This window comes from Heterodontus francisci, chromosome 40 (genome assembly GCF_036365525.1).
Source record: "Heterodontus francisci isolate sHetFra1 chromosome 40, sHetFra1.hap1, whole genome shotgun sequence".
Classification (NCBI taxonomy): Eukaryota; Metazoa; Chordata; class Chondrichthyes; order Heterodontiformes; family Heterodontidae; genus Heterodontus; species Heterodontus francisci.
The window spans coordinates 4,043,571-4,069,876 of NC_090410.1; the positions used below are offsets into that span (position 1 = coordinate 4,043,571).

The following is a 26,306-nucleotide window of genomic DNA, read 5'->3' on the forward strand; positions in this document are numbered from 1 at the left end:
TGAGATCGATAGATTTTTAGGGAATTAAAGGATAGGGGATAGTGCAGTAAAGCAACTGAGGTAGAAAATCAGCCATGATCATACTGAATAACACAGCAGGCTCGAGGGACATGTCCTACTCCTATTTCTTATGTTCTTATCAATTAACTATTTGAGGCATGACTGTGTGAAGACAAAATCTGACAGATTTTTTAAAAAAGCATTAATTACAGGATAGGAGTTAGTTATTGTGGAATTATTGACCACTTGTTCGATAGCTGGTGTTTGTACATCCTCTGCTTTGCAGATGGTCGCTATGGGGTATCGATAAGTTCCGGTCAGTTGACACTTTGCAGTCAATCATGAAGGAGATGAAAACGAGACGTCTAAAAATGAGACATCAACCTGAGGCCCTATCTACCCTCTCAAATGGCTATTAATTTTAGGAACAGCAGGGCGTTCTCCCTGGTGTCCTGGCCAATATTTATTCCTCAATGTGCAAGACAGCTACACGTCTTTCTTTCATTCTTTTGTTCCGTTATTCATCAATTTGAATTAAGCAACAAGTGTAATCCAGGCAAGTGAAATTTAGCGCTTAAAATGGGTCAGATAAATTGAATTAAGAGACCCCGAGTTAAGAGTCAGCGGTTTCGTCAATCTTGGTATAAATTAGATGGGCTGAATGGACTTTCTCCTCCGTAACTATTTTGCAGTCTTGTGCCACGCCCAAAACACCAGCCCAGAGATTCCTGCGTCATTCTTTCATTCACAGGCAACATTCCAAAGCTTGCCCAACAAGTTTGATAGATTACAACAACACAAAAGCAAATTAATGCGAATGCTGGAAATACTCAGCAGGTCTGGCAGCATCTGTGGAGAGAGAAACAGAGTTAACGTTTCGGGTCAGTGACCCTTCATTATGATGAAATGCTAACTCTGCTTCTCTGTACATTAATGATTTAGACGTGAATATAGGAGGTATGATCAGTAAGTTCGCGGATGACAAGAAAATTGGTGGTGTCGTAAATAGTCAGGAGAAAAGCTTTAGATTACAGGACGATATAGATGGGTTGGTAAAATGGGGAGAGCAGTGGCAAATGGAATTTAATCCTGAGAAGTGTGAGGTGATGCATTTTGGGAGGACTAACAAGGCAAGGGAATATACAATGGGTGGTAGGACCCTAGGAAGTACAGAGGGTCAGAGGGACCTTGGTGTACTTGTCCATAGATCACTGAAGGCAGCAGCACAGGTAGATAAGGTGGTTAGGAAGGCATATGTGATACTTGCCTTTATTAGCCGAAGCATAGAATATAAGAGCAGGGAGGTTATGATGGAGCTGTATAAAATGCTAGTTAGGCCACAGCTGGAGTACTGTGTACAGTTCTGGTCACCACACTATAGGAAGGATGTGATTGCACTGGAGAGGGTGCAGAGGAGATTCACCAGGATGTTGCCTGGGCTGGAGCATTTCAGCTATGAAGAGAGACTGAAAAGGCTAGGGTTGTTTTCCTTAGAGCAGAGAAGGCTGAGGGGGGACCTGATTGAGGTGTACAAAATTATGAGGAGCGTAGATAGAGTAGATAGGAAGAAACCTTTTCCCTTAGCGGAGGTGTCAATAACCAGGGGGCATAGATTTAAGGTAAGGGGCAGGAGGTTTAGAGGGGACTTGAGGAAAAATATTTTCACCCAGAGGGTGGTTGGAATCTGGAACACACTGCCTGAAGAGGTGGTAGAGGCAGGAACCCTCACAACATTTAAGTATTTAGATGAGCACTTGAAATGCCATAACATACAAGGCTACGGGCCAAGCGCTGGAAAATGGGATTAGACTAGTTAGGTACTTGATGGCCGGCTCAGACACGATGGGCCAAAGGGCCTGTTTCTGTGCTGTATAAACTCTATGACCTCGCACCATATGTGGATACAGTTTCCCAGCAATAATTTAACTTCAGAACTTCTCTTTTTTTTGGCAAAGGTTGCAAATGACTTGATCACTTCACTTGCTGAATTAATTAAATGCATCTGAGTGTCACTGATAAGTTCGCACTGAATCATTTCAGCAGCAATAATGACCTTATTTGATAAATCATGTTTGGGAATTCATCGTCTCCCAGTGACAGGGCACAGTCTGGCTCACAATGCTGGAAATGGCACATTAATTTCCTGTTCATTAACGCCCAACCAAACCCATTATGGCAAATCACTATTACAGAATCTTTGGCACAGAAAGAGGCCATTCAGCCCATCATCCTTATGTTGGCTCCTTGTCCTCTCCAATTATATTCACATCTCTACCTCCTGCCCACAGCCCTGCACATTTTCCCATTCTGCCAATGAACTCTCAGTGGAAATATTCCTCCCTCTTCCTCCAACTTATTCCCAATTTTTTCCCCTCCCTGGGATATCCATGGATACAGGATACCAGCCCACCACTGTTGGTGGCCCTGGCTCAGTTAGCTTCGAGGTCAGAAGGTTTATGGATTCAAGTCCCACTCCAAGGCTCGAGCGCAAAAATCAAGGGTGAAAGTGCAGTGTAATCTCCAGGAGCGGTCTGCTTTGAGAGTGAGATACTCTGGGAGTGGGCACCTCCTGGAGTTTAATGCCCCAGAAGTGGGATGCTCCTAAAGTTCTATACCCCTGGAGATAAACCGTTTGGGAATGAGATGCTTTTGAATTTAAATGTTCCTACAGTTAGATACTCCCGGATTGAACTTCTCCTGTAGTTAGATACACCTGGAGTTAGCTGTTCCTGGAGTGGGATACTCCCAGATTTAGCTACTCCCAGAGTGGGATGCTCCTGGATTTAGATACTCCCAGAATGGGATGCTCCTGGATTTAGCTGCTCCTGGAGTATGACAAACCTGGATTTAGCTGCTTCTGGAGTGGGATACTCCCAGATTTAGCTGCTCCCAGAGTGGGATGCTCCTGGAATTAGCTGCTCCCAGAGTGGGATGCTCCTGGAATTAGCTGCTCCTGGAGTATGATACCCCTGGATTTAGCTACTCCCGGAGTGGGATACTCCCAGAATTAGCTGCTCCCAGAGTGGGATGCTCCCGGAATTAGCTGCTCCCAGAGTGGGATGCTCCCGGAATTAGCTGCTCCCAGAGTGGGATGCTCCCGGAATTAGCTGCTCCCGGAGTGGGATGCTCCCGGAATTAGCTGCTCCCGGAGAGGGATGCTCCCGGAATTAGCTGCTCCCGGAGAGGGATGCTCCCGGAATTAGCTGCTCCCGGAGAGGGATGCTCCTGGATTTAGCTGCTCCCGGAGTGGGATGCTCCTACATTTAGATACTCCCGGAGTGGGATGCTCCTACATTTAGATACTCCCGGAGTGGGATGCTCCTAGATTTAGATACTCCCGGAGTGGGATGCTCCTAGATTTAGATACTCCCGGAGTGGGATGCTCCTAGATTTAGATACTCCCGGAGTGGGATGCTCCTACATTTAGATACTCCCGGAGTGGGATGCTCCTACATTTAGATACTCCCGGAGTGGGATGCTCCTACATTTAGATACTCCCGGAGTGGGATGCTCCTAGATTTAGATACTCCCGGAGTGGGATGCTCCTAGATTTAGATACTCCCGGAGTGGGATGCTCCTAGATTTAGATACTCCCGGAGTGGGATGCTCCTAGATTTAGATACTCCCGGAGTGGGATGCTCCTAGATTTAGATACTCCCGGGGTGGGATGCTCCTAGATTTAGATACTCCCGGAGTGGGATGCTCCTAGATTTAGATACTCCCGGAGTGGGATGCTCCTACATTTAGATACTCCCGGAGTGGGATGCTCCTACATTTAGATACTCCCGGAGTGGGATGCTCCCAGACCTACCTGGTCCTGATACAACTCCAGCAGATTTTCCTCGATCCATTTCTCCACGTCCAGCCGATTCTGCAATTCCCTGCGGTCGTATCTGACCGTCACCCGGGCTTGTCTGCGCTGCAGAGCGGCCCCGGGCTCCCGGGGGCTGGCCGGCAGCCGGCTGTGTCCCTTCCTCCCGACCCGCTGAGCAGCCATCCTCCGCCACAGAGTCTGCGATGTGGCGACTGGGACTCAGCGCCGAGCGCTCCTTGGACAGGACCAGGCTTCCGCTGGGTCCTAGCGCGCACTGCATCTCCGAGAAACTTCATCTTAAAGAGAAAGTCACAAGTTTCCTCTCGGTGCCAGTATCCAGTGCACAGGTCAGGAAGTGTCAGCATTGGATGAAATCAGATCCACCTAGAAATGGGTAGCAGCAAACCTTAACATAGTTCACAGGAGCATTATCAAACAAAATTTGACACCGAACCATATAAGGAGATATCAGGACAGGTGACAAAAATCGTGGTCGAAGAGGTCGGTCTTTAGGAGCATCTTAAAGAGGGAGAGAGAGGTCTAGGGAAGGAATTCCAGAGCTTAGGGCCATGGCAGCTGAAGGCACGGCCGCCAATGGTGGAGCAATTAAAATGTCCATCCAGTTGGACCGTGCCGTACCACCTATCCTTCGTGGAGCAGTTTCTGCGGGAAAACACCTTTGACCACCGCTCCATCAGGCAGTGGTCTGCACGGAATGTCCTCAAGGACCTATGGGAAAAGGAGACGGTGGATCCTGTCGGATGGTTCCCCGAGCAGACCGTCAAAGTCATTTGGCGGAATGCCTCATCACCAGAACTTTCAAACAAGCACCAAGACGTAGCTTGGCTGGTGGTGAGAAGGGCCCTCCCCGTCAGATCCTTCATGCACACCCGAAGTCTCGCCCCCTCCGCACAATGCCCCCGCGTTGGCTGTGGTGGGGAAGAGACGGTTGCCCACCTCCTCCTGGAATGTGTCTTCGCAAAGCAGGAGTGGAAAGAGATGCAGTGGTTTTTGTCGAGGTTCATCCCAAGCAGCTCTGTAACACAGGAGTCTGTGCTCTACGGGCTGTTCCCAGGGACGCACACCGAGACAAACATCAACTGCTGCTGGAGGACTATCAATTTGGTGAAAGACGCTTTTTGGTCTGCCCGAAACTTGCTGGTCTTCCAGCGCAAAGAGTTGTCCACCACCGAATGTTGCAGACTGGCACATTCCAAGGTCCAGGACTACGTGCTGAGGGACGCACTAAAGCTTGGGGCAGCCGCAGCAAAGGCTCAATGGGGAAAGACCACTGTGTAAGGTCCCCCCACCAAGCTGAACGGAGGGGCTGGATCCATGGGAAACCCCTCGAACTGTATCGGGAAAATTTTGTGTGCTGTAAAATGTAAAAATGTATATGGCATGTCAATGAAATGGAAGGGTTGTGAGGCAACTCATGATTGTATGGAAGGAAACTGATCACCTTTTCACTGTTTGTATTTTTTGACTTGATGCTGTTTTAAACTGTTTGGAAATGTAATTTTTACAGATTTTTATGAATAAAGTATATTTTGGAAATTAAAAAAAATTAAAATGTACAAGTGACTGGAATTGGAGGAGTGCAGAGATTTCAGACGGTTGTGGGGCTGGAGGAGGTTACAGAGATAGGGAGGGATGAGGACATGGAGGGATCAGCGAAGCTCTAGAATTCTCTCCCTGCCTCTCTCTCCTTTTAAGACACTCCTTAAAACCTACCGCTTTGACCGAGCATTTGGAAATTTATCCTAATATTTCCATACGTGACTCGGTGTCCAATTATGTCTGACAACGCACCGATGAAGAAGGTTGGGATGTTTTGATATGATAATGTCACTATATCTAAATGCATGTTGTTGATTTTTAAAAATTGTTGTTGTAGGTGACGCAGTCTAGGTGTGAATGCTTATTCCAGTTCCGAAGAAGGGTCACTGACCTGAAACGTTAACTCTGCTTCTCTCTCCACAGATGCTGCCAGACCTGCTCAGTATTTCCAGCATTTCTTGTTTTTATTTCACATCCTTCCTATAATGTGGTGCCCAGAACTGTACACAGTACTCCAGCTGTGGCCTAACTAGCATTTTATACAGCTCCATCATAACCTCCCTGCTCTTATATTCTATGCCAGATGTGTAATCATCTTCTCAATAAGATTCTGTGGCCTAGTCTTCCTAAAACTCTTATTTAATGTGATCTCTCGCCCACCAACACAAAAAACACATTAACCTGTCATTCATCTTCCTTGTAGTTGTGTGGGATCTTGCTGTGTACAAACTGTCTGCCCTGTCTTCCAACCTGACAACGGCGATTTACATTTTGAAAGTAATTAATTGGCTGGAATGTGCTGGGGATGTGAATGGTGCTATATAAATGCACGTTCTCCTCTTCCTTCTAAATGTTTGCTCCAGATTTTCCATCAAAAAGGTTGTATCTGTAAGGTACCTTTCATGACTTTATATGTGCTGTAACCTAGAATGCATTGAAACAGCAGCAGTGTAGTGACATAAATATCTTCTCACTTTTTTTTAAAGAAGTGCCTGCTGTTTATTAGTGAAATAATAGAAAGGAATTTTTAAAATGCTTCCTGTGTAATGTCAGTATCTCCTCATACAGAATTCTGACATTCAGGAATTTAGCTCGAGGGAGCTCTCTGCTGCTCAGTAAATGTTTTACATTGATGTATTTTATCTCTCTCTCTCTCACTCTCTGCAGGTCGTTTTTCTTCAAACACAAAACTATGGAGGCCAGCACAGAGTGTGTCTGCACTCCCCCGAGTGGTGGAACTGAAGGGAATACAGAAATCATTCTTTGATTGTAGTTTCAGGATAAGGTTGCATTGTCGCAATCTGAGAGTCTTCACATCACAGTGGGATTTTTATCTCAGATTTTTTTTTACTCCTGGGGACGGTTCTTGAAATAATCAACTTCTGTGCAGCATTATGTGGCCAGTCTAATCTCAGACGGGACGCGAAGAGTGACCTTTGCTCCTTGGGCTGAGAGTCCTGCCCTGGATTCGTGTGCAGCCCGCACACACTGGGTGATAATTTCTATCCAGTGTGGATATTAGCTGAGGACAGCACCAGGCTCAGTTTGATAATAAGAGTGTGGGCTTTGGTGGGTGGAATTAGAAATATCTTGTCCTGAATCTCCGATTACCCCTTATCCCAGATATCACCGAGATTTCACTATTTAGACTTTTTCGCAGCTAATTCCTGATTTCAGATTATTTTTCACAACCTCTGGGCATCCCAAAGTGCTGCACAGCCAATGAAGTGCTTTAGAAGTGAAGTTACTGTTGTAATGCAGGAAACACAGCAGCCAGTTTGCACACAGCAAGATCCCACAAGACAGCAATGTGATAATGAGCCAGATCATCTGTTTTTGTGATGTTGTTTGAGGGGCAAATATTGGCTGGAACACGGGAGAGAACTCCCTGCTCTTCTTCCAAATAGTGTCATGAGCTTCAGAACGTACTCACCAATAACCTGCTTCCCAATGCTCAGTTTGTGTTTTGCCAGGGCCACTTGGCTCCAGACCTTATTCCAGCCCTGGGCCAAACATGGACACAAGAGCTGAATAACTGATGTGAGAGTGACTGCCCTTGATGTCAAGGCAACAGAATCATAAAAACAAAAGAGCAGGAGTTGGTCATTTAGCCTCTCGAGCCTGTTCTACCATTCAATGGCTGATCTGCCACTTAACTCCATAGAGCCGTCTTTGCCCCACATTCCTTAATACCTGGATAACAAAAACCTATCACTCGATTTAAAATTAGCAAGTGTTTGACCAACAATTTCCATTTGCGGAAGAGAGCTCCAAACCACCCGGTGTGTGTAGAAGTGTTTCTTAATTTCACTCCTGAAAGGTCTGGCTTTAATTTTCAGTCCCTGCCCCCTAGTCCTAGACTCCCCCAACCAGCAGAAATATCTCTCTATCAGCCCTATCAGTTCCCCTTAATACCTTGAAAACTTCAATCAACTCACCCCTTAACCATCTAAATTCCAGGAAATAAAACACTAGTTTGTGTCATCGCTCTTTGTAACTTAACCTTTGGAGTCCAATATGCTGCACTCTTCCAGGGCCAATATCTCCTCCCGAAGGTGTGGTGCCCAGAACTGCCCACAGTAACTCCAGGTGTGGTCTAACCAAGGGCTTTGTATAGCGGAAGCATGACATCTACTCCTGGCATTCTAGTCCTCTAGATATAAAGGTCAGCATTCATTCGTCTTTTTGATTATTTTCAGTACCTATTTTTGACATTTTAATGATCTGTGTACCTGGAACCACCTCCCCGCCACCCCCCCCCCCCCCCACGTCTCTTTGGACCGCCACAGTTTTTAGCTTTCACCATTTAGAAAGTACCCTGTTCTATCCTTTTTGGATCCAAAGTTGATGACCCCACATTTCTCTGCATTGAAATCTATTTGCCACAGTTTTGCCCATTCACTTAATCTATCAACATTGTCATGAAGGCCCCCAACTGCCAAGAATGAGGCATATTAATTTCGTCATATGAACATTAATTTTAAACTGTTGCTGAAATGAAGAAATGGCTTGTTTAAAGAGATGAGCAGTGGTTGGAAAACATTTGCATATTGAGAGACAGTGCCTGGAGACAATAGAACAGCTCCCTGATCCAATTAACCCAAATGGATTTGGATCACCAGACACTGAATGTGTAAGAAAACCAGCATGCCAGGGGTATTGGCTAAGATGGAGAATCCACAAACGCAGGAGTCTGTTAAAACAGCAAGTCACATGACTAACCTGGGGGCCCAGGTTTTGTTTGAACTGCTCACAGCAGAGTTTGGGTCAGATTGCAACTGAACTTGGAAGAGAGCCACTCTCCTAGCTCTCTCTCTCTCTCTCATGAATCTCCGGATCCACTGAAGTCACTTAAACCACAAGAGAGAAAAGGCTCTACATTGAAACAAGTTTTAAAGTGTGCACTGGGCCCCAACGAAATGGCAAAGCTTACCAGCAATCAAAGACTCTACATCGAACTCAAAGGACCGTAAATAAATCCCAGCTATTGCCTCAAACTTTTCCCCTTTATTCTTTCTACTTTTCTGTCTCTATCTGCGTGTGTGTTTATTGCATATATACGCTAGCGTTGTCGCGTCACGTATTCGTAGTCATTGACCGAATTAGAGTTTAAGGTTAGTAAACTTCCACCTTTCTTGTTTAAATCTAAGAAAACCGTTTGGTTGATTTCTTTGCCTGACAATTGGAGAGCAGTGAACAAGGATTCACTGAGGGGGGAGCTAAAAGCACGGTGTTACGGTTAAATCAGGCAAAGGCTGAGAGGGAACCCCTAGACCCCTTTCTCACCTGGTCCTAAAAATATCGCTTTGGAATTTAATCTTCCGTCTACACTGGATTAGGAGGAGAGCTCAGGGATGTCCTCTTTTTAAAGGGGGCGCTGGTAGTTAGGGACGATTGGCCAATCTCACCAATCAGTGCAAAGCTGGTCAGGACACCCAGCTTCCTGTTGCTAGACCTGGCCTCTGATGCCCTCTGCTGGTAGTAATCAGGGAATCTTACAGCACAGGAGGAGGCCATTTGGCTCATTGTGCTGGTGTTAGTTCTTTAAAAGAGCTATTCAATTAGTCCCACTTTCCTCTGCTCTTTCCCCACAGCCTTGCAGTTTTCTCCTCAAGTATTTATCCAATTCCCCTGTGAAAGATTCTATTTATTCTCCTTCTACCATCTGCATTCCAGATCACAAAAACTCGCTGCATAACAACAATCAAAATTACTTTAAATCTGTGCCCCCTGGTTACCATCCATCCTGCCAATGGAAACGTCTGTAAATAGTTTTTCACTTAACAATCTTGATACACTGACGGCAGCAAGAAAACACAATATTTTTATACTTCATACTGAATGCATTTTTAAATCTATAAAATGGTAAAGCCGCAGTTTCCCAGTCAAATAAAAGCACAATACTGCAGATGCTGGAAATCTGAAATAAAAACAAAGTGCTGGAAATACTCAGCAGGTCTGGCAGCATCTGTGGAGAGAGAAGCAGAGTTAACGTTTCAGGTCAGTGACCTTTCATCAGAACTGGAAAAGATTAGAAAAGAATGAGGTTTTAAATGAGTAAAGCAGAGGTGGAATGGGGAAGAGAACAAGAGGGAAGGTATGTGATAGGACAGAGGGTCGGAGAGATTAATTGATTGTTTGGGGCCTTGGATGATGAGGAGAAAGGAGGTAAATGGGCAGGTATTACACCTCCTGCGATTGCAGGGGAAGGTGCCATGGGAATGGGATAATGTGTCAATGGAGGGAACGATCCCTTCGGAATGCTGACGGGGGGGTGTGAGGGGAAGCTACGTTTTGTGGTGACATCACACTGGAGGTGGTGGAAATGGCGGAGGATGATCCTTTGGATATGGAGGCTGATGGGGTGGAAAGTGAGGATAAGGGGATCCCTGTCGCGGTTCTGGGAGGGAGGGGAAGGCGAGAGGGCAGAAATGTAGGAAATGGGTCGGACACGGTTGAGGGCCCTGTCAACCACAGTGGGGAGGGATCCTCGATTGAGGAAAAAGGAAGACATATCAGAAGCGCTGCTGAGAAAGGTTGCATCATTAGAACAGATGCGTCGGAGATGGAATGGAGTCCTTAGAGGAAGCAGGATGTGAGGAAGTGTAGTCGATGCAGCTGTGGGAGTCGGTGAGCTTATGATGAATGTTAGTAGACAGCTGATCCCCAGAGATGGAGACAGAGAAGTTGAGGAAGGGAAGGGAAGTGTCGGAGATGGACCATGTAAAGGTGAAAGAAGGGTGGAAATTGGAAGCAAAGTTAATAAAGTTTTCCAGTTCGGGACGGGAGCAGGAAACGGCACTGATAGTCATCAATGTACCGGAAGAAGAGTTGGGGGAGGAGGCCTGAGTCGGACTGGGACAAGGAATGTTCGAAATATCCCACAAAAAGACAGGCATAGCTAGGACCCATGTGGGTACCCATAGCAACACGCTTTACTTGAAGGAAGTGAGTGGAGTTGAAGGAGAAGTTGTTCAATGTGAGAACAAGTTCAGCCAGGCGGAGGAGGGTGGTGGTGGATGGGGACTGGTTGGGCCTCTGTTCCAGGAAGAAGCGGAGAGCCCTCAAACCATCCTGGTGGGGGATGGAGGTGTAGAGAGATTGAACGTCCATAGTGAAGAGGAGGCAGTTGGGACCAGGAAACTGGAAATTGTCAAAATGACGTAAGGCGTCAGAAGAGTCACGGATGTTGGTGTGAAGAGACTGGACCAGGGGAGAAAAGATAGAGTCAAGATAGGAAGAATTAAGTTCAGTGGGGCAGGAACAGGCTGACACAATGGGTCTGCTGGGACAGTCCTGCTTGTGGATTTTGGGAAGGAGGTAGAAGCGGGCTGTCCGGGGTTGCAGGACTATGAGGTTGGAAGCTGTAGAGGGAAGATCTCCAGAGGAGATGAGGTCAGTGACAGTCCTGTGGACAGTCATTTGATGTTCGGTGGTGGGGCCATGGTCCAGGAGGAGGTAGGAAGAAGTGTCTGAGAGTTGGTGCTCATCCTCTGCAAGGTAGAGGTCGGTACGCCAGACAACAACAGCACCACTCTTGTCTGCAGATTTGATCACAATGTTAGGGCTAGACCTGAGAGAACGGAGTGTGGCAAGTTCAGAGGGGGACAGGTTAGAGTGAGGGGGGCAGAGAAATTGAGACAGCTGATGTCTCACCGACAGTTCAATGAAAAGATCAGGAGTGGGTAAGAGGCCAGAGGGAGGGGGTCACACTCCCACCAAACCAAACCCAGCTCCCAGGCACTGTCTCCCATCAACTCCTCACCCTTACACAGTTCCCCCTACAACACCACTGAGTGAAGAATTTCCTCATATCATTCCTAAATGTACCTTTTACTATTTCGAGAAGACATGCCATTTAAATGGATTGGTTACTGTGTGTCCATCATCTTTCATAGATGGAAGAAAGCCAATACCTTTTATTAACTCGAACCTATGTTTCTGTTCTACTTTTGCACTTTAACTTAAGGTAACTTTCTGGATTTGTCTTTTTCATTCCCATATCTATCCTGCATCAGGATCAAGGCTCCTAGTACAAGTACTGAGGGAACGTCACTAGATTTTCAGCTTAAGGTTCTGGTTTGAACCCACAACCTTCTGTCTCAGAGGCAAGTGTGCTGATCACTGAGCCACAGCTGATATGGCTAAATGAACAGCCTCATCTTTCATATCAGTATTGTGGGTCCGAGAACATCTTGAACAGTCAGTCAAGGCAGTCACACCGATGCATTGTAGGTGATCGGGTCTCCCAGCTGAAACATTAAACAATTACCTCTTCAGGTGAACTTTAAAGAACAGTAGCATCTCATTTTAAAGCAATTCATTATCTAAAGCTGAGATTCTTTGGAGAGATGTGATAAAGTGCTACATGCATATTATAGAACAGGATCATAGAATCTTTTACACCACAGAAGGTGGCCATTCGGCTCATCGTGACTGTGCTGGCTTTTTGAAAGAGCTATCCAATTAGTTCCACTTTAGTTCCATTCCCCTGCTCTTTCCCCATTGCCCTGTAATTTTCTTTCCAAGCATTTATCCAATTCCCTTTTGAAAGTTACTATTGAATCTGCTTCCACCGCCCTTTCAGGCAGCGCATTCCAGATCACAACAACTCACTGTGTAAGAAAATTCTCATCTCCCTCTCTAGCTCTTTAATCATTTATCTTGAATCTGTATCCTCTGATACTGACTGTCTTACAGTGGAAACAGAGCAGACAGAGAGAAACTATCAACACCTGACTGGATAGCTCCACCGAGAGTCCACATGGACTTGATGGGCCAAATGGCCTCCTTCTGCTGTAGACTGTATGGCCCTTCATGATTTAAAAAAATATTTTTAGAGATACAGCACTGAAACCGGCCCTTCGGCCCACCAAGTCTGTGCCAACCAACAACCACCCATTTATCCTAATCCTACCATTAATCCCATATTCCCTACTACATCCCCACCATTCTCCTACCACCTCCCTACACTAGGAGCAATTTACAATGGCCAATTTACCAATCAACCTGCAAGTCTTTGGCTGTGGGAGGAAACCCACGCAGACACAGGGAGAACTTGCAAACTCCACACAGGCAGTACCCAGAATTAAACCCGGGTCGCTGGAGCTGTGAGGCTGCGGTGCTAACCACTGCACCACTGTGCCACCCTGATGATGTCAATTATTATTTATACTTTAGACTTTAAATAATTTCAAAATTTGCCGAACCACAACATAACATGGTAAAATGTGCAAATTTTATATTGCAGTAGGTTGATGTTTTGTAGCCAGTAATATCAATGCATTTCTGGTGGAATTCACTGAAGCAGCATTAAAGATCAGGAAATCTTAAACCCAAGTGAGTTACAACCAAAGCCACTTACATTTGTGTTTTCCATGATCTTTTACACTGGTTGAAAATTCAATTTTCCCAAATCATGCTGCACCTACATTGGAAGATTCTGCTGATTGCACAGGCTTGAGAAGGCTCTCAAATTGTACACATTTCCTTAAGTGCACGGACACAAGTTAGCACTTTAAAAAGAATTCATGTCAAAAATATTCAACTTACTCAAAGTGTCTAGTGTATGCCAACAAAACTATTCAGTGTATTTAAAATCAAAATTATCAATGACTTTTAAAGGCAACAGTAGGATCCTGGTTATGTTACCAGACCAATAATAGAAAAGAAGAGCAAAATATTGCGGATGCTGGAACTCTGAAATGAGAACAGAAAGTGCCGGAAATACTCAGCACTTTCTGTTCTCATTGTAGTAATAGAAAGGCACTGATTAATGATTTGGAGACGAGTTTAAATCCCATCACAGCAGGAGGAAAATTTAAATTCAGTTATTGATGACCATGAAACTACTGAGTTGTTACTGAAATCCCATCTGCTTCACTAATGTCCTTTAGGGAAGGAAATCTGCTGTCCTTACCCGGTCTGGCCTATATGTGACTCCAGACCCACAGCAATGTAGTTTACTCTGGAATACCTTAGCAAGCCGTTCAGCTAGTTATTAGCAATGGGGAATCAATTCTGGCTTTGCTAGTGCTGCTCACAGGTTAATCAGGTTACACTCACAGGCTGAGGATTGGTCACCCTTCTAATTATTGGTGATAAACCCACTTTCAGCTGTTTTAATAAAACTGCTCCAAGTTATAAAATCGGAAATGGAAAAATGATTACATCCTAAGGGGCGGCACAGTGGCGCAGTGGTTAGCACTGCAGCCTCACAGCTCCAGGGACCCGGGTTCAATTCCGGGTACTGCCTGTGTGGAGTTTGCAAGTTCTCCCTGTGTCTGCGTGGGTTTCCTCCGGGTGCTCCGGTTTCCTCCCACATGCCAAAGACTTGCAGGTTGATAGGTTAATTGGCCATTGTAAGTTGCCCCTGGTGTAGGTAGGTGGTAGGGAAATATATAGGTGGGGATGTGGTAGGAATGTGGGATTGGTGTGGATGGGTGGTTGATGGTCGGCACAGACTCGGTGGGCCGAAGGGCCTGTTTCAGTGCTGTATCTCTAAACTAAACTAAACTATTACGTTGCTCAACTGAACTGCTTCATGGAAAATGACACATTTGTAATTATGCAAATGAATTTTCTTTGAAACTTAAAATATGATCTAACAAGTGGGAACTCAACTCCTGTGTAATATGATCTAACAAGTGGGAACTCAACTCCTGTGTATTATTTAAAAATAATCCCTCACATTTTAATTAATTAATTATATATTAGACTTTATTTTATTTAATTACTTGCCAAAGCACAGCACAAGTTGAAACAACTTGTTCTGGCCAGGCCCAGATGAGATGTATCCCAGGCTGTTATGTGAGGCAAGGGAGGAGATTACAGGGGCTCTGACACAAATTTTCAAATCCTCTCTGGCCACAGGAGAGGTACCAGAGGACTGGAGGACAGCAAATGTGATGCCATTATTCAAGAAGGGTAGGAGGGATAAACCAGGTAATTATAGGCCGGTGACTCTAACATCAGTGGTTGGGAAAATATTGGACAAAGTTCTGAGGGACAGGATTAATCTCCACTTGGAGAGGCAGGGAATAATCAGGGATAGTCAGCATAGCTTTGTCAGGGGGGGATCGTGTCTAACTAACTTGATTGAATTTTTCGAGGAGGTGACTAGATGTACAGTTGATGTAGTCTACATGGACTTTAGTAAGGCTTTTGATAAGGTCCCACATGGGAGATTGGTTAAGAAGGTAAGAGCCCAAGGGATCCAGGGCAATTTGGCAAATTGGATCCAAAATTGGCTTCGTGACAGGAGGTAGAGGGTGATGGTCAAGGGTTGTTTTTGCAAATGGAGGCCTGTGACCAGTTGTGTACGACAGGGATCGGTGCTGGGATCCTTACTGTTTGTACTGTACATTAAATGATTATCAGTGAATATAGGAGGTATGATCAGTAAGTTCACAGATGACATGAAAATTGGTTCTGTCATAAATAGTGTGGAGGAAAGCCTTAGATTACAGGATGATATAGATGGGCTGATAAGATGGGCAGAGCAGTGGCAAATGGAATTTAATCCTGAGAAGTGTGAGGTGATGCACTTTGGGAGGACTAACAAGGCAAGGGAATATACAATGGATGGTAGGACCCTAGGAAATACAGAAGGACCTTGGTGTACTTGTCCATAGATCACTGAAGGCAGCAGCACAGGTAGATAAGGTGGTTAGGAAGGCATATGGGATACTTGCCTTTATTAGCCGAGGCATAGAATATGAGCAGGGAGGTCATGATGGAGCTGTATAAAATGCTGGTTAGGCCACAGCTGGAGTACTGTGTACAGTTCTGGTCACCACATTATAGGAAGGATGTGATTGCATTGGAGAGGGTGCAGAGGAGATTCACCAGGATGTTGCCTGGGCTGGAGCATTTCAGCTATGAAGAGAGACTGAAAAGGCTAGGGTTGTTTTCCTTAGAGCAGAGAAGGGGGGGTGGGTGTTATCTGATTGAGGTATACAAAATTATGAGGGGCATTGATAGCACAGATAGGAAGAAACTTTTTCCCTTAGTGGAGGGGTCAATAACCAGGGGTCATAGATTGGGTGGAGTTGCGGATAATGATGAGGATTGTCAGAGGATGCAGCAGGATATAGATTGGTTGGAGACTTGGGCGGAGAAATGGCAGATGGAGTTTAATCTGGACAAATGTGAGGTAATGCATTTTGGAAGGTCTAATGCAGGTGGGAAGTATACAGTAAATGGCAGAACCCTTAGGAGTATTGACAGGCAGAGAGATCTGGGCGTACAGGTCCACAGGTCACTGAAAGTGGCAACGCAGGTGGATAAGGTAGTCAAGAAGGCATACGGCATGCTTGCCTTCATCGGTTGGGGCATAGGGTATAAAAATTGGCAAGTCATGTTGCAGCTGTACAGAACCTTAGTTAGGCCACACTTAAAATATTGCGTGCAATTCTGGTCGCCACACTACCAGAAGGACGTGGAGGCTTTGGAGAGGGTACAGAGAAGGTTTACCAGGATGTTGTCTGGTCTGGAGGGCATTAGCTATGAGGAGAGGTTGGAAAAACTCGGATTGTTTTCACTGGAACGATGGAGGTGGAGGGGCGACATGATAGAGGTTTACAAAGTTATGAGTGGCATGGACAGAGTGGATAGTCAGAAGCTTTTTCCCAGGGTGGAAGAGTCAGTTACTAGGGGACATAGGTTTAAGGTGCGAGGGGCAAAGTTTAGAGGGGATGTGCGAGGCAAGTTCTTTACACAGAGGGTGGTGAGTGCCTGGAACTTGCTGCCAGGGGAGGTGGTGGAAGCAGATACGATAGTGATGTTTAAGAGACATCTTGAAAATATATGAATCGGATGGGAATAGAGGGATATGGGCCCCGGAAGTGCAGAAGGTGTTAGTTTAGGCAGGCATCAAGATCGGCGCAGGCTTGGAGGGCCGAATGGCCTGTTCCTGTGCTGTACTGTTCTTTGTTCTTTATTTAAGGTAAGGGGCAGGAGGTTTAGAGGGGAGTTGAGGAGGAATATTTTCACCCAGAGGGTGGTTGGAATCTGGAACGCACTGCCTGAAGGGGTGGTAGAAGCAGAAACCCTCACAACATTTAAGAAGTATTTAGATGAGCACTTGAAACGCCGTAGCATACAAGGCTACGGGACTACAGGAAAATGGGATTAGAATAAATAGGTGCTTGATGACCAGCACAGACGCGTTGGGCCGAAGGGCCTGTTTCTGTGCTGTATAACTCTATGACTGTAACTGAAATTTTTAGATTACAGATGTAGACAGATGTTATTTGGGGGACAATCCTCGTATCATTCTTCTGCCCTTTTTATAGGTGATAAATAATCCAGTTCCGATTGGGATAAAAACAAGAAACGCTGAAAATACTCAGCAGCATCTGTGGAGAGAGAAGTAGAGTTTCAGCTCAAGTGACCGTTTCATCAGAAACTCCCATTGGGATTTGGAACATTGATGGGCAAGTGAAAGTTTTATATTCCAGATGTGTGTGTGTGTGTTTTTTTAAATGATAAAGGCATTTTTTAAACCGAGAGGGACGTTTACAAATTCTCACGGTTTCTCATTGTGATGTAAGAATTACTGAAATAATTAATCCCAGAGAAAGAGGGGGGAAAAACCCCAACTCACCTTTCCTTGATTTTCTAACCACATTATATATTGGAGGAAGTGGGTAGGGAGGGGGGGGGGGTAAGAGAGAGAGAGAGAGAGTGTGAGAATTTTTTTTCAGAGGTGGAAATTAATAAATAATTAGAGTGGGCGGATACATTGTCCTGATTGTTGCAACTTGTCGGTGACGTCAGTTACAGGGAAGTGAAAAGAAAAGTTAAACTAAAAGTTCCTTCTCAACTCGGATTGGAGAAATAATTGTCTTCAAACCAGCCTTTCTCCCAAATCGATTGGACTGTGTGGTTTAGCAGTGGAGAGTCAGTTTCCGTGTTCATTTCACAGGTTCCAGGTGAAGGTGTGTTTCACTATGGCGCAGGTAAGCTTCAGTCGCTGCTACCTCTGCTCCTTGTTGGCTTTGATGTTCCTCAGGTCCTCCAGCTCGTCACAGGAGAGCTGCTTGGGCTCCTACACCGTCTCCAAGGGCACCTCCCTCCACTCCAGGAGCTTCGAGGACGGTGCTGAATTCCTGGGAGCCAGCTTGGTCAACAGCTCCCAGCTTTGCCTGTCTCAATGCTGCGCTGCGGAGCGCTGTAACCTGGCACTGCTGGAGGAGGAGAGGGACTCGGAGGGAAGGATGAGCTGCCTCCTCATCGACTGTCTGCCCGGCCAGAAGCCGCTCTGTACGCTCATCTCTCGCCCGGGATACGAAGCCAGCAGCCGGTCGGTTGCCGTTCGCAAAATCGTCGATCCCACTGCGATTCCACCAGGTAACAACCAACAACTTAAAGATGCTTCCTGGTAACAGTGAGACTCTTTCCCCAAACAAACAACTGTCTGGGGAGAAGCTGTGTTTACCTTAAACTTTCCATGATTCTGTGTACAAGCACCCTAAACAACAGTATGTTTACAGAGCTATCCTCTCTGTAGTATTCTATAGGTGGGAAGCCCCTTAGTCACCTGGATTATAAACACTGCCTTTGGGGTTCTATCTTGAGGTGATTTTAATATAACTCAGTTCCTATTTCCCAGTACCTTCCCATGGGGAGATTTGAGAGTTGGAGTAGATGAGTCAATTATTTAAAAAGGTTAACTATGAATTTTAAACTTTGGGAGGGGAGGCTGAGTAGTAAATACAGCCTTGTTTGTGTTACTGTTTAGGGAGGAAACAGGCTTTAGACTCAAACCTGAGTTTAAAATAAACCATGGACTTTGTTTTTAATTTGTGTTTTCCTTACTCTCTCTCCCTCCATGCCAATTAAAGTGACGACAGGAGGGAGTGTGTACAGGCAGGAATGGAATGCACCTGTAAACTAGTAAAATGGCAACATTAAAAAGAGGAATCGTTTGCATGGAAGTATGCCCTGGGAGTTTTTGTGCTTGGGAAGGGGATTTGGAAGTCGAATTTCCAGTGTGATGTTGTCGTGAGCCTGTGACAGGGCGGGGATGTTAACCTTTCACATCCAGTCGTTGTTAATCGAGTAGCTCTGCTTTTAAAAAGATCAAAGGATGTTGATTAAAGATGTGTGAAACAGTGAGGATTCACTCCCTCACCTCCCTTCCCCCTCCCCTCCTCCCCTTCTCCCCTTGTAAGTCTAAAATGATTATCATGACCTGCATCTGAATTTCCATATCTGACATGAGAATGGCCGAATAGGAGGAGGCCATTCAGCCCCTTTATCCTGTTCTGCCTTTCTTTAGATTATGGCTGATCTGTACCATGACTCCATTTAGCTGGGTTTTTTTGCTCCATGTCCTTATTTTTATCGACTTCAGTCTTGCATTTCAATTGAACCAGAATCTATAGTCCTTTGGGGGTTCAAGTTCTATATTTACGTTAGCTTTTTTGCGTGAAAAAATCTTTTCTGTTTTTAATTTCTAAATGGCAGCACTAATTTTCAGATTATGCTCTCGTTCTTGATTTTTCCACAGGAAATAGTTTGTTTCTAGCCTGTTTAATACTTTTTTTGTTATTTTATACCCTTCAACCTCTAAAATTAATAAATAACCAGGGGGCATAGATTTAAGGTAAGGGGCAGGAGATTTAGAGGGGATTTGAGAATTATTTAGATGAGCACTTGAAACGCTGTAGCATACAAAGCTACGGGCCAAGTGCTGGAAAATGGGATTAGAATAGATAGGTGCTTGATGGCCGGCACAGACACGATGGGCCGAAGGGCCTGTTTCTGTGCTGTATAACTCTGACTCTAAACTGTGGAGAAGCTTAGTTTGTAATCCCATCTGTCTATTTAAGAAAGACTTGAATTTATATAATCCCCTTCACAGCCTCAGGGTATTCCAAAGCATGTTATAAAATGTGGCGATGTAGGGAAATGCAGAAGCTAACTAGTGCACAGCAAGCTCCCGCAAACAGCAATGTGATAATGACCAGATCCACTGTCTTAATGATGATTGATTAAGGGATAACTATTGACCAGGGCACTGGCAGAGATGTCCCCTGGTCTTATTTTAAACAGTGCTACAGTATCTTTTATATCCATCCTGAGAGGGCAGACAGGGCCTCATTTGATGTCTCAGCTGAAAGACCGCGCCTCCGCCAGTACAGCAGTCCCTCAATCCTGCACTGGGAGAGTTGGCCTAGATTTTGATTAACTCTCTGAAGTGGGGTTTGAACCCACAATCTTCTGACTCGAAGTGCGAAGTTACCCGCTAATCCACGACTGATGCTTTTTTTTTTTGTCCTGCTCTTATTCTGGTAAATTTATGCTGCATCCCCCTTCAATATCCTTTCTGAGATGCAGTGCCCAGAATTGAATGCAGTTATTCCAGATGGGGTCTGTAAAACTGGGACATACATTCTTTGCTTTGAATCCAACCCCTTTGAAATAAAGTCCAACCTATTTCTTTCCACCATAAATTCTTGGATTTCTGACTTTTTAAAAAAATCCCTGAATATTCTCCAGTCTTAATGCTTTAAGATTGTGCCCTGAGATGAGTGCTCATATTTAAAATCTCTTCTTGCGATGTGTGCAACAATGACAAGCCAGTAATCATTGCCTGTCTCGACTTGTCTGAGAGGATTATGTATTGTGGGACTGGAGTCACATGTAGACCTGATGGGGTGGCGGGTTCCGTTCCTGGATGGACTTTGGTTAACCAGTTGGATTCACGATGACAACTGGGCAGCTTTCTGGTTCCAGCCATCAAATTGAGATGAATTGAATACATTTTTGAAATTAGTATCTTTAGCTCACAGTCTGTATCGTAACCGCTAATGTTCTGTATGTACCCCGTTGGTGACACCATGATGTTCACGACATCACCAACGTGTGTGTACATCTCACGACCTGACTTTGTTTTGATACCAAATTCTTACAAAGATTTAGGGAGACGTTGAAGACTTGAGGTGAGTTTAATAGTGAGAGCAGATTTAAGCTCACTGAGATAAATCAGTTTGTTTTTTGCCATTCCAAGCTTTATTTTAATTGAGAATTCTGTGTAAATAGGATGTATTTATATTGAGGCACGCTTTAAACCTAGCATGATAAAGGTGTGATATAAATTCAAGTTGTTAATGTAATAAAACATCCCAAGGAACATTATGAAGCAACATAAAGAGATATTGGGGCAGATGACAAAAAGCTTGGTCAAAGAGGTAGGTTTTAAGGAGTGTCTTAAAGGTGGAAAGATAGACTGAAGGGTTTAGGGAGGGAATTCCAGAGCTTAAGACAGTTGAGGCATGGACGCCAACAGTGGTGCAATTTAAAATCAGGGATGTTCAAGAGGCCGGAATTGAAGAAGCACAGAGATCTCGGAGGGATGTGGGGCTGGAGGAATTTAGAGATAGGGAGGGGTTGAGGCCATGAACGGATTTGAAAACCAGGATGAGAATTTAAAACCTGAGGCATTGCTTGACTGGGGGCCAATATCGATCAGCGAGCATAGATATGATGGGTGAACGGGACTTGGTGTGAAATAAGAAATGGGCAGCAGAGTTTTTGATGGCTAAGTTTCTGCGGGGTAGATCTAATTAAATAGGGGATCAGGCTTAAAAGGCTGACTGTTGTCCAGCTGTTCCTGTGTTCCTTTTCTCTTTATTCTACCTTTTTAGTCATGTTCCTTTATAACTGATTTTTTTAATACTTTTTTTTCCAAATTTACTTGGCTACTTTGGAATTAAGAAATCTGGATTTGTCAATCTACAGTTAAAAACTAATCCATGGGAAAAGTGCTGCCTTGTTGGGGTTTGCTGGCATATTGGAGTTTAGTATCTGATGTGCAGACTTCTGAACTATGGTTTATAATTACCCTCTCAATTAACTTGAAGCAGTTTCTCTTCAGGGTGTCTTTCTCTCTACAAAAGCTGGTTGAGTGTTTTCTAAATGGAGAGGAGTGGAGAGGTTTGAGAACCCTGTATAGAACTTACCAATAGCTAGTGGATAGGTACACAAATAATTTAAAAGGTGAATGGAATGTTGGTCTTTTTCTCAAGGGAGATGGAATACACATGGGTGGATGTTCTGCCCTTTGTACAGAATTACATAAAGCTCTGGTTAGACTCCATCGGGAGTAATTGTGTTCAGTTCTGGACATTCATCTCAGGAAGGATTATATAGCAAAAAAAAAGGTGTGTTGCATTGACTCGGCTTGTATTCCCTTTAAATATAGAAGATTAAGGGGTTAAAGGAATTGATGGGATAGATAGAGAGAAATTATTTTCTCAGGTGGGAGTGGGGGGGTCCAGAACAAGGGAGCAGAACCTTTAAAATTCGAGCCAGGTCATTCAAGGGACAATGTCAGAAGCACTACTTCACAAAGGGGAGTGGAAATTTGGAACTCTCTCCCCCAAAAAGCTCCTGAGGTTTGACCAATTGAAATTTTCAAAGCTGAGCTTGATAGCTATTTGTTAGGTAAGGGTATTAAAGGATGGAGTTAAGGTGCACATCAGTTATGATCTAATTGAATGTTGGTGCAGGTGCGAGAGCTTCTGTTCTTCAGTAGCAATATCTTATTGCAAAATTTAAGAACCTTTTTTTTAAGATTTAAAATGAGCAATCTTCCCTGAAAAATAGCAGAGAAAATTGGGACAATGCTGGTCAGGGTTTGACTTTTGTAGATTGTACCTCTTTCTGTCCTGGTGGATATTAAACTGGTTTCTTACCTCTTTGCACTTGGCCATGCATTGGATGCAGGGTGACAGCTTTCTGTATCTTTTCTATATTTTTATATCTTCATTTGCCCACTCTGGCATCCTGAATTTAATTGCAGAGTTCGAGCCACTTGGATTATCTGCAGAGGTGCTGCCTTGTAGAAGTTCTAATGTGACTTGTAGAGCAGAGTGAGTTATGATGCATGATATCATTTGGAATGGGATCTAGAGTCCGGGTCACACCCTGGATTTCGATGCAGTTTTAGTTCCCTGTGGTTACTTTGCATAGTTCTTTTGAAGGCGATGATGCGTCAACGATGGGAAGGTGGCAAGTTCACAGTGGGTCATTCAAATTTAATACATACAATTCTCCAAGATCTCTCACCAAGCCCTGGCATCTTACCTGGTTTATGAAGGAACGCCTTGTTACCACTATTCTATCCCCAGACCCTTGGGGGAATCGGTGGGGAGAGGCAGAGCTACTTTAACCCATTCCAATCTCAGATTTAATCTACAAATTCACTCAAAAGGTGATTTAATGCTAGCCCACAAATAGTTAAGAACTAGGATAGTCATGGGAGGTTCTGTAAGTTTTATAGCTTGCATTGTTGCTTTATGATGCGCTTTGGCAGTTAAGAGGGACACCCACAGAGATCTTAGAAATTACACAGAACACTCCCTTTTCAATCTCTCTATTGTGTAGTCAAATGATAAAGACATTAGATTCAGCAAAACTAGTCTGGCCACTATATTCTGTCCTTGTGTAGATCGTGATGATATATGGATCAGTGCAATGCAGAGGTAAATGTGAGGCTGGAGCCTAAAGTTAATGGACATCAAAGTCGATGAATGTAGCAAATAAATGAATTATTTAATGGGTTGATGAGTACTCGAACCATGGAATTGAGACTGATCCCACTGAAATATATATTTAGGAGCTTTTGGAAGAGAATTCCTAATCTCATTGACTTGAAAATATTCTCTCTTTCACTGTTCGATGCATAGGATTATATTTTTAGATCAAAAGATGTTGTTTATCTGTTGAAATTATGGTCGAGATTTTCTGTCCATTTTTATCCAATGGCTGGAAACACTGGGCATCCTTTCATTCGCCATATTTTCTGTCCTTCGTTACATTCACAGTATTCTCCAGACCGGTGTTAAATATTTTGTTCTTATTTGTGTACTCTTGTTGCTGCATCATCGACCAAAATATTTTTCATATTTGTCAGGGTAACAGTGAATTAGCTGACATCGTTTTTTTTTTCCCCACTGCATCAACCTGGAATTGAATCCTGTTCAGATTATTTGGATGGAAGGCTTTGATTGTAAGCATTATTTCTGATCAGATATATAGTCTCAAAACTTCCAGGTGGTTGTGATAGATCAGACACAAAACCCTGTCTAGTTTGACACTAAATTGGAATCTGTGTCTGATCACAAACTGCAGAAAGGGAGACGAAATAGCTCCGATGCAGGAGAAGAGGCTGGGGCAGAACAAAGTTGGCTTGACTTCGAATCTATCAGTGCTCTGACTGTCCGACATTAGGAAAGCATCTCATCCCCACTGCCCCTACCCCACTGACTCCTGGGCTTAATCTCCTTTATTTCCAATACAACATGTGATTTGTTGACCCAAGGTCCCAGTTCTTGACTAAAAGACAATTCCTCCAATGGGTTGGTTTAATGTCTGTCTGATGTGGAGGAAGCCGTGCCTGTGACTAATGATAGTTACGCAGTTCAGATGCACTTTACAACAACTTGCATTTATACGGCACCTTAAATGTTAAATGTTGCAAGGTGCTTCACAGGAGCGTAATCAGACAAAGTTTGACACCAAGGCGCATTAGATGTTAGGGCAGATGACCAAGAGCTTGCTCAAAGAGCCAAGTTTTAAGGAGCATCTTAAAGAAGGAAATAGATGCAGTGAGGCAGAGAGGGAATTCAAGAGCTTAGGGCCCAGGCAGGTGAAGGCACGGCCACCAGTGGTGGAGCAGTTTTAAAATTGGGGATGCTCAAGAGGCCAGAATTAGATGAGCACAGAGATCTTGGACAGTTGTGGAGATGGAGGAGATTACAGAGCTAGGGAGAGGCAAGGCCATGGAGAGATTTAAACACAGGATGGGAATGTTAAAATTGAGATATTGCCTGACCGGGATAAGTAGATTTGCTGAAAGGGCGAAGGCAAAACAGAGCTGCATGAGAGGCTGGAATGGTAATTGAGTAGGAGTGTCACAGGAAGTAATATATTAAAAGGTTCAGATGACATCTAGATAGTAAAAACAAAGATTTTATTATTTAACTGCTGTGCTGACCTGCAGATGTTCCCTGTATCTATTCTCGTTGCTCGTACTGTGGAACTCGAGGAACACTGTTCTGTTTCAATCATGTGGTTTGCATTGGGTTGAGCTCACTGTCTCTCGAATGTTTTCTCTAGATCAGACCAGCCCCATGGGCGTTCTGTAGATCTGGGTGGGACAGTCTAGCTCTGTGCGTATACCAGAATCAAGAGGCACCGAGCTTTGTTATTGCAGTGTCAGTCACCAGGATTTCAGTAATTCAAGACAAAGCAACCCATCCATCTCTTGAACAGCCACTCCCTCTACCCACTAGAACTGCTGTCAGCACCATTTACAGGATACATGGCAGAACCATGCCAACCTTCTATGGCAGCACCTCCCAAACCCGTGTCCTCCACTACAGGAGCAGCAGGTGCATGGGAGCTCCTTAACCTAGAACATACGAAATGGGAGCAGCTGTAGACCATTCGGCCCCTCAAGCCTGCTCCACCACTCAATACGATCATGACTGATCTTCTGCCTCAGCTTCACTTTCCTGCCCACTCCCCCATATCCCTTGACTCCCTGAGAGATCAAAAATCTGTCGATCTCCTTCTCTAATATAACACAACAAGGGAGCATCCATCACCCTCTGGGGTAGATAATTCCAAAGTTTTACAACCCTCTGAGTGAAAATATTTCCCCTCATCACTGTCCTAAATGATTGCCCCCTTATCTGGAGGCTGTGCCCTCGTGTTCTATATTCCTCAACTGGGGAAACAATCTCAGAATCTGCCCTGTCAAACCCCTTCATAATCTTATATGTTTCGATGAGGTCACCTCCCAATCTTCTAAACTCCAGAGAATATAGGCTCAATTTACACAGCCTCTCATCATAGGACAACCCTCTCATCCCAGGATCCAACCTAATGAATATTTGCTGTACTACCTCCATTGTAAGTATATCCATCCTCAGCTATGGAGACCAAAACTGCATACCATTCTCCTGGTATGGTCTCACCCAGGCCATGTGCAATTATAACAAGACTTCCTTGTTCATGTACTCCAGTCCTCTTGAAATAAAGGCCATCATGCCGTTTTCTACCTTAATTGCTTGCTGTACCTGCATGCTAACTTTCTGTATTTCTTCTACAAGTGTGCCCAAGTCTCTCTGAACATCAACATTTAAAAATTTCATGCCTTTTTAAAAAAAAAATTCTGCTTTTCTAATCCTACTACCAAAGTGAATAACCTTACACATCCTCTTGTTCTTCACCTACCACCTGGCTGCCCACTCGCTTAACCTGTCTATATTTCTTTGCAGCCTTTTTGTGTCCTCACAGCTTGTATTGCCACCTAGCTTTGTATCATCAGCAAACCGAGATACATTACTCTCAGTCTCTTTGTCTAAGTCATTAATATAAATAGTAAATTGTTGAGGCTCCAGCACTGATCCTTGAG

At 44.4% G+C, this 26,306-nt stretch overlaps 2 protein-coding genes across 4 annotated transcripts in view; one reads left to right on the plus strand and one right to left on the minus strand.

Annotated features, from left to right (window-relative positions):
• The window catches only part of ppp1r14ab (protein phosphatase 1, regulatory (inhibitor) subunit 14Ab), a 30,094-nt gene extending 26,069 nt beyond the window's left edge, over positions 1-4,025 (minus strand). Inside the window, exon 1 of the mRNA XM_068019255.1 lies at positions 3,812-4,025. Within this exon, the coding sequence (XP_067875356.1) occupies positions 3,812-3,997 (186 nt within the window). The 5' untranslated portion in view covers positions 3,998-4,025. The remainder of the gene's footprint in view (positions 1-3,811) is intronic.
• Positions 4,026-17,644: 13,619 nt separating this feature from the next.
• LOC137352986 (actinia tenebrosa protease inhibitors-like) overlaps positions 17,645-26,306 on the plus strand; it is a 32,496-nt gene continuing 23,834 nt past the window's right edge. For 2 of the 3 annotated variants that reach the window (XM_068018834.1, XM_068018835.1), the window contains exon 1: positions 17,646-18,226. In XM_068018834.1, coding sequence (XP_067874935.1) covers positions 17,827-18,226 — 400 coding nt within the window. In that variant the 5' untranslated portion in view covers positions 17,646-17,826. Of the gene's footprint in view, positions 18,227-26,306 lie in introns of all 3 variants that reach the window. The other variant, XM_068018836.1, reaches the window with a different exon arrangement.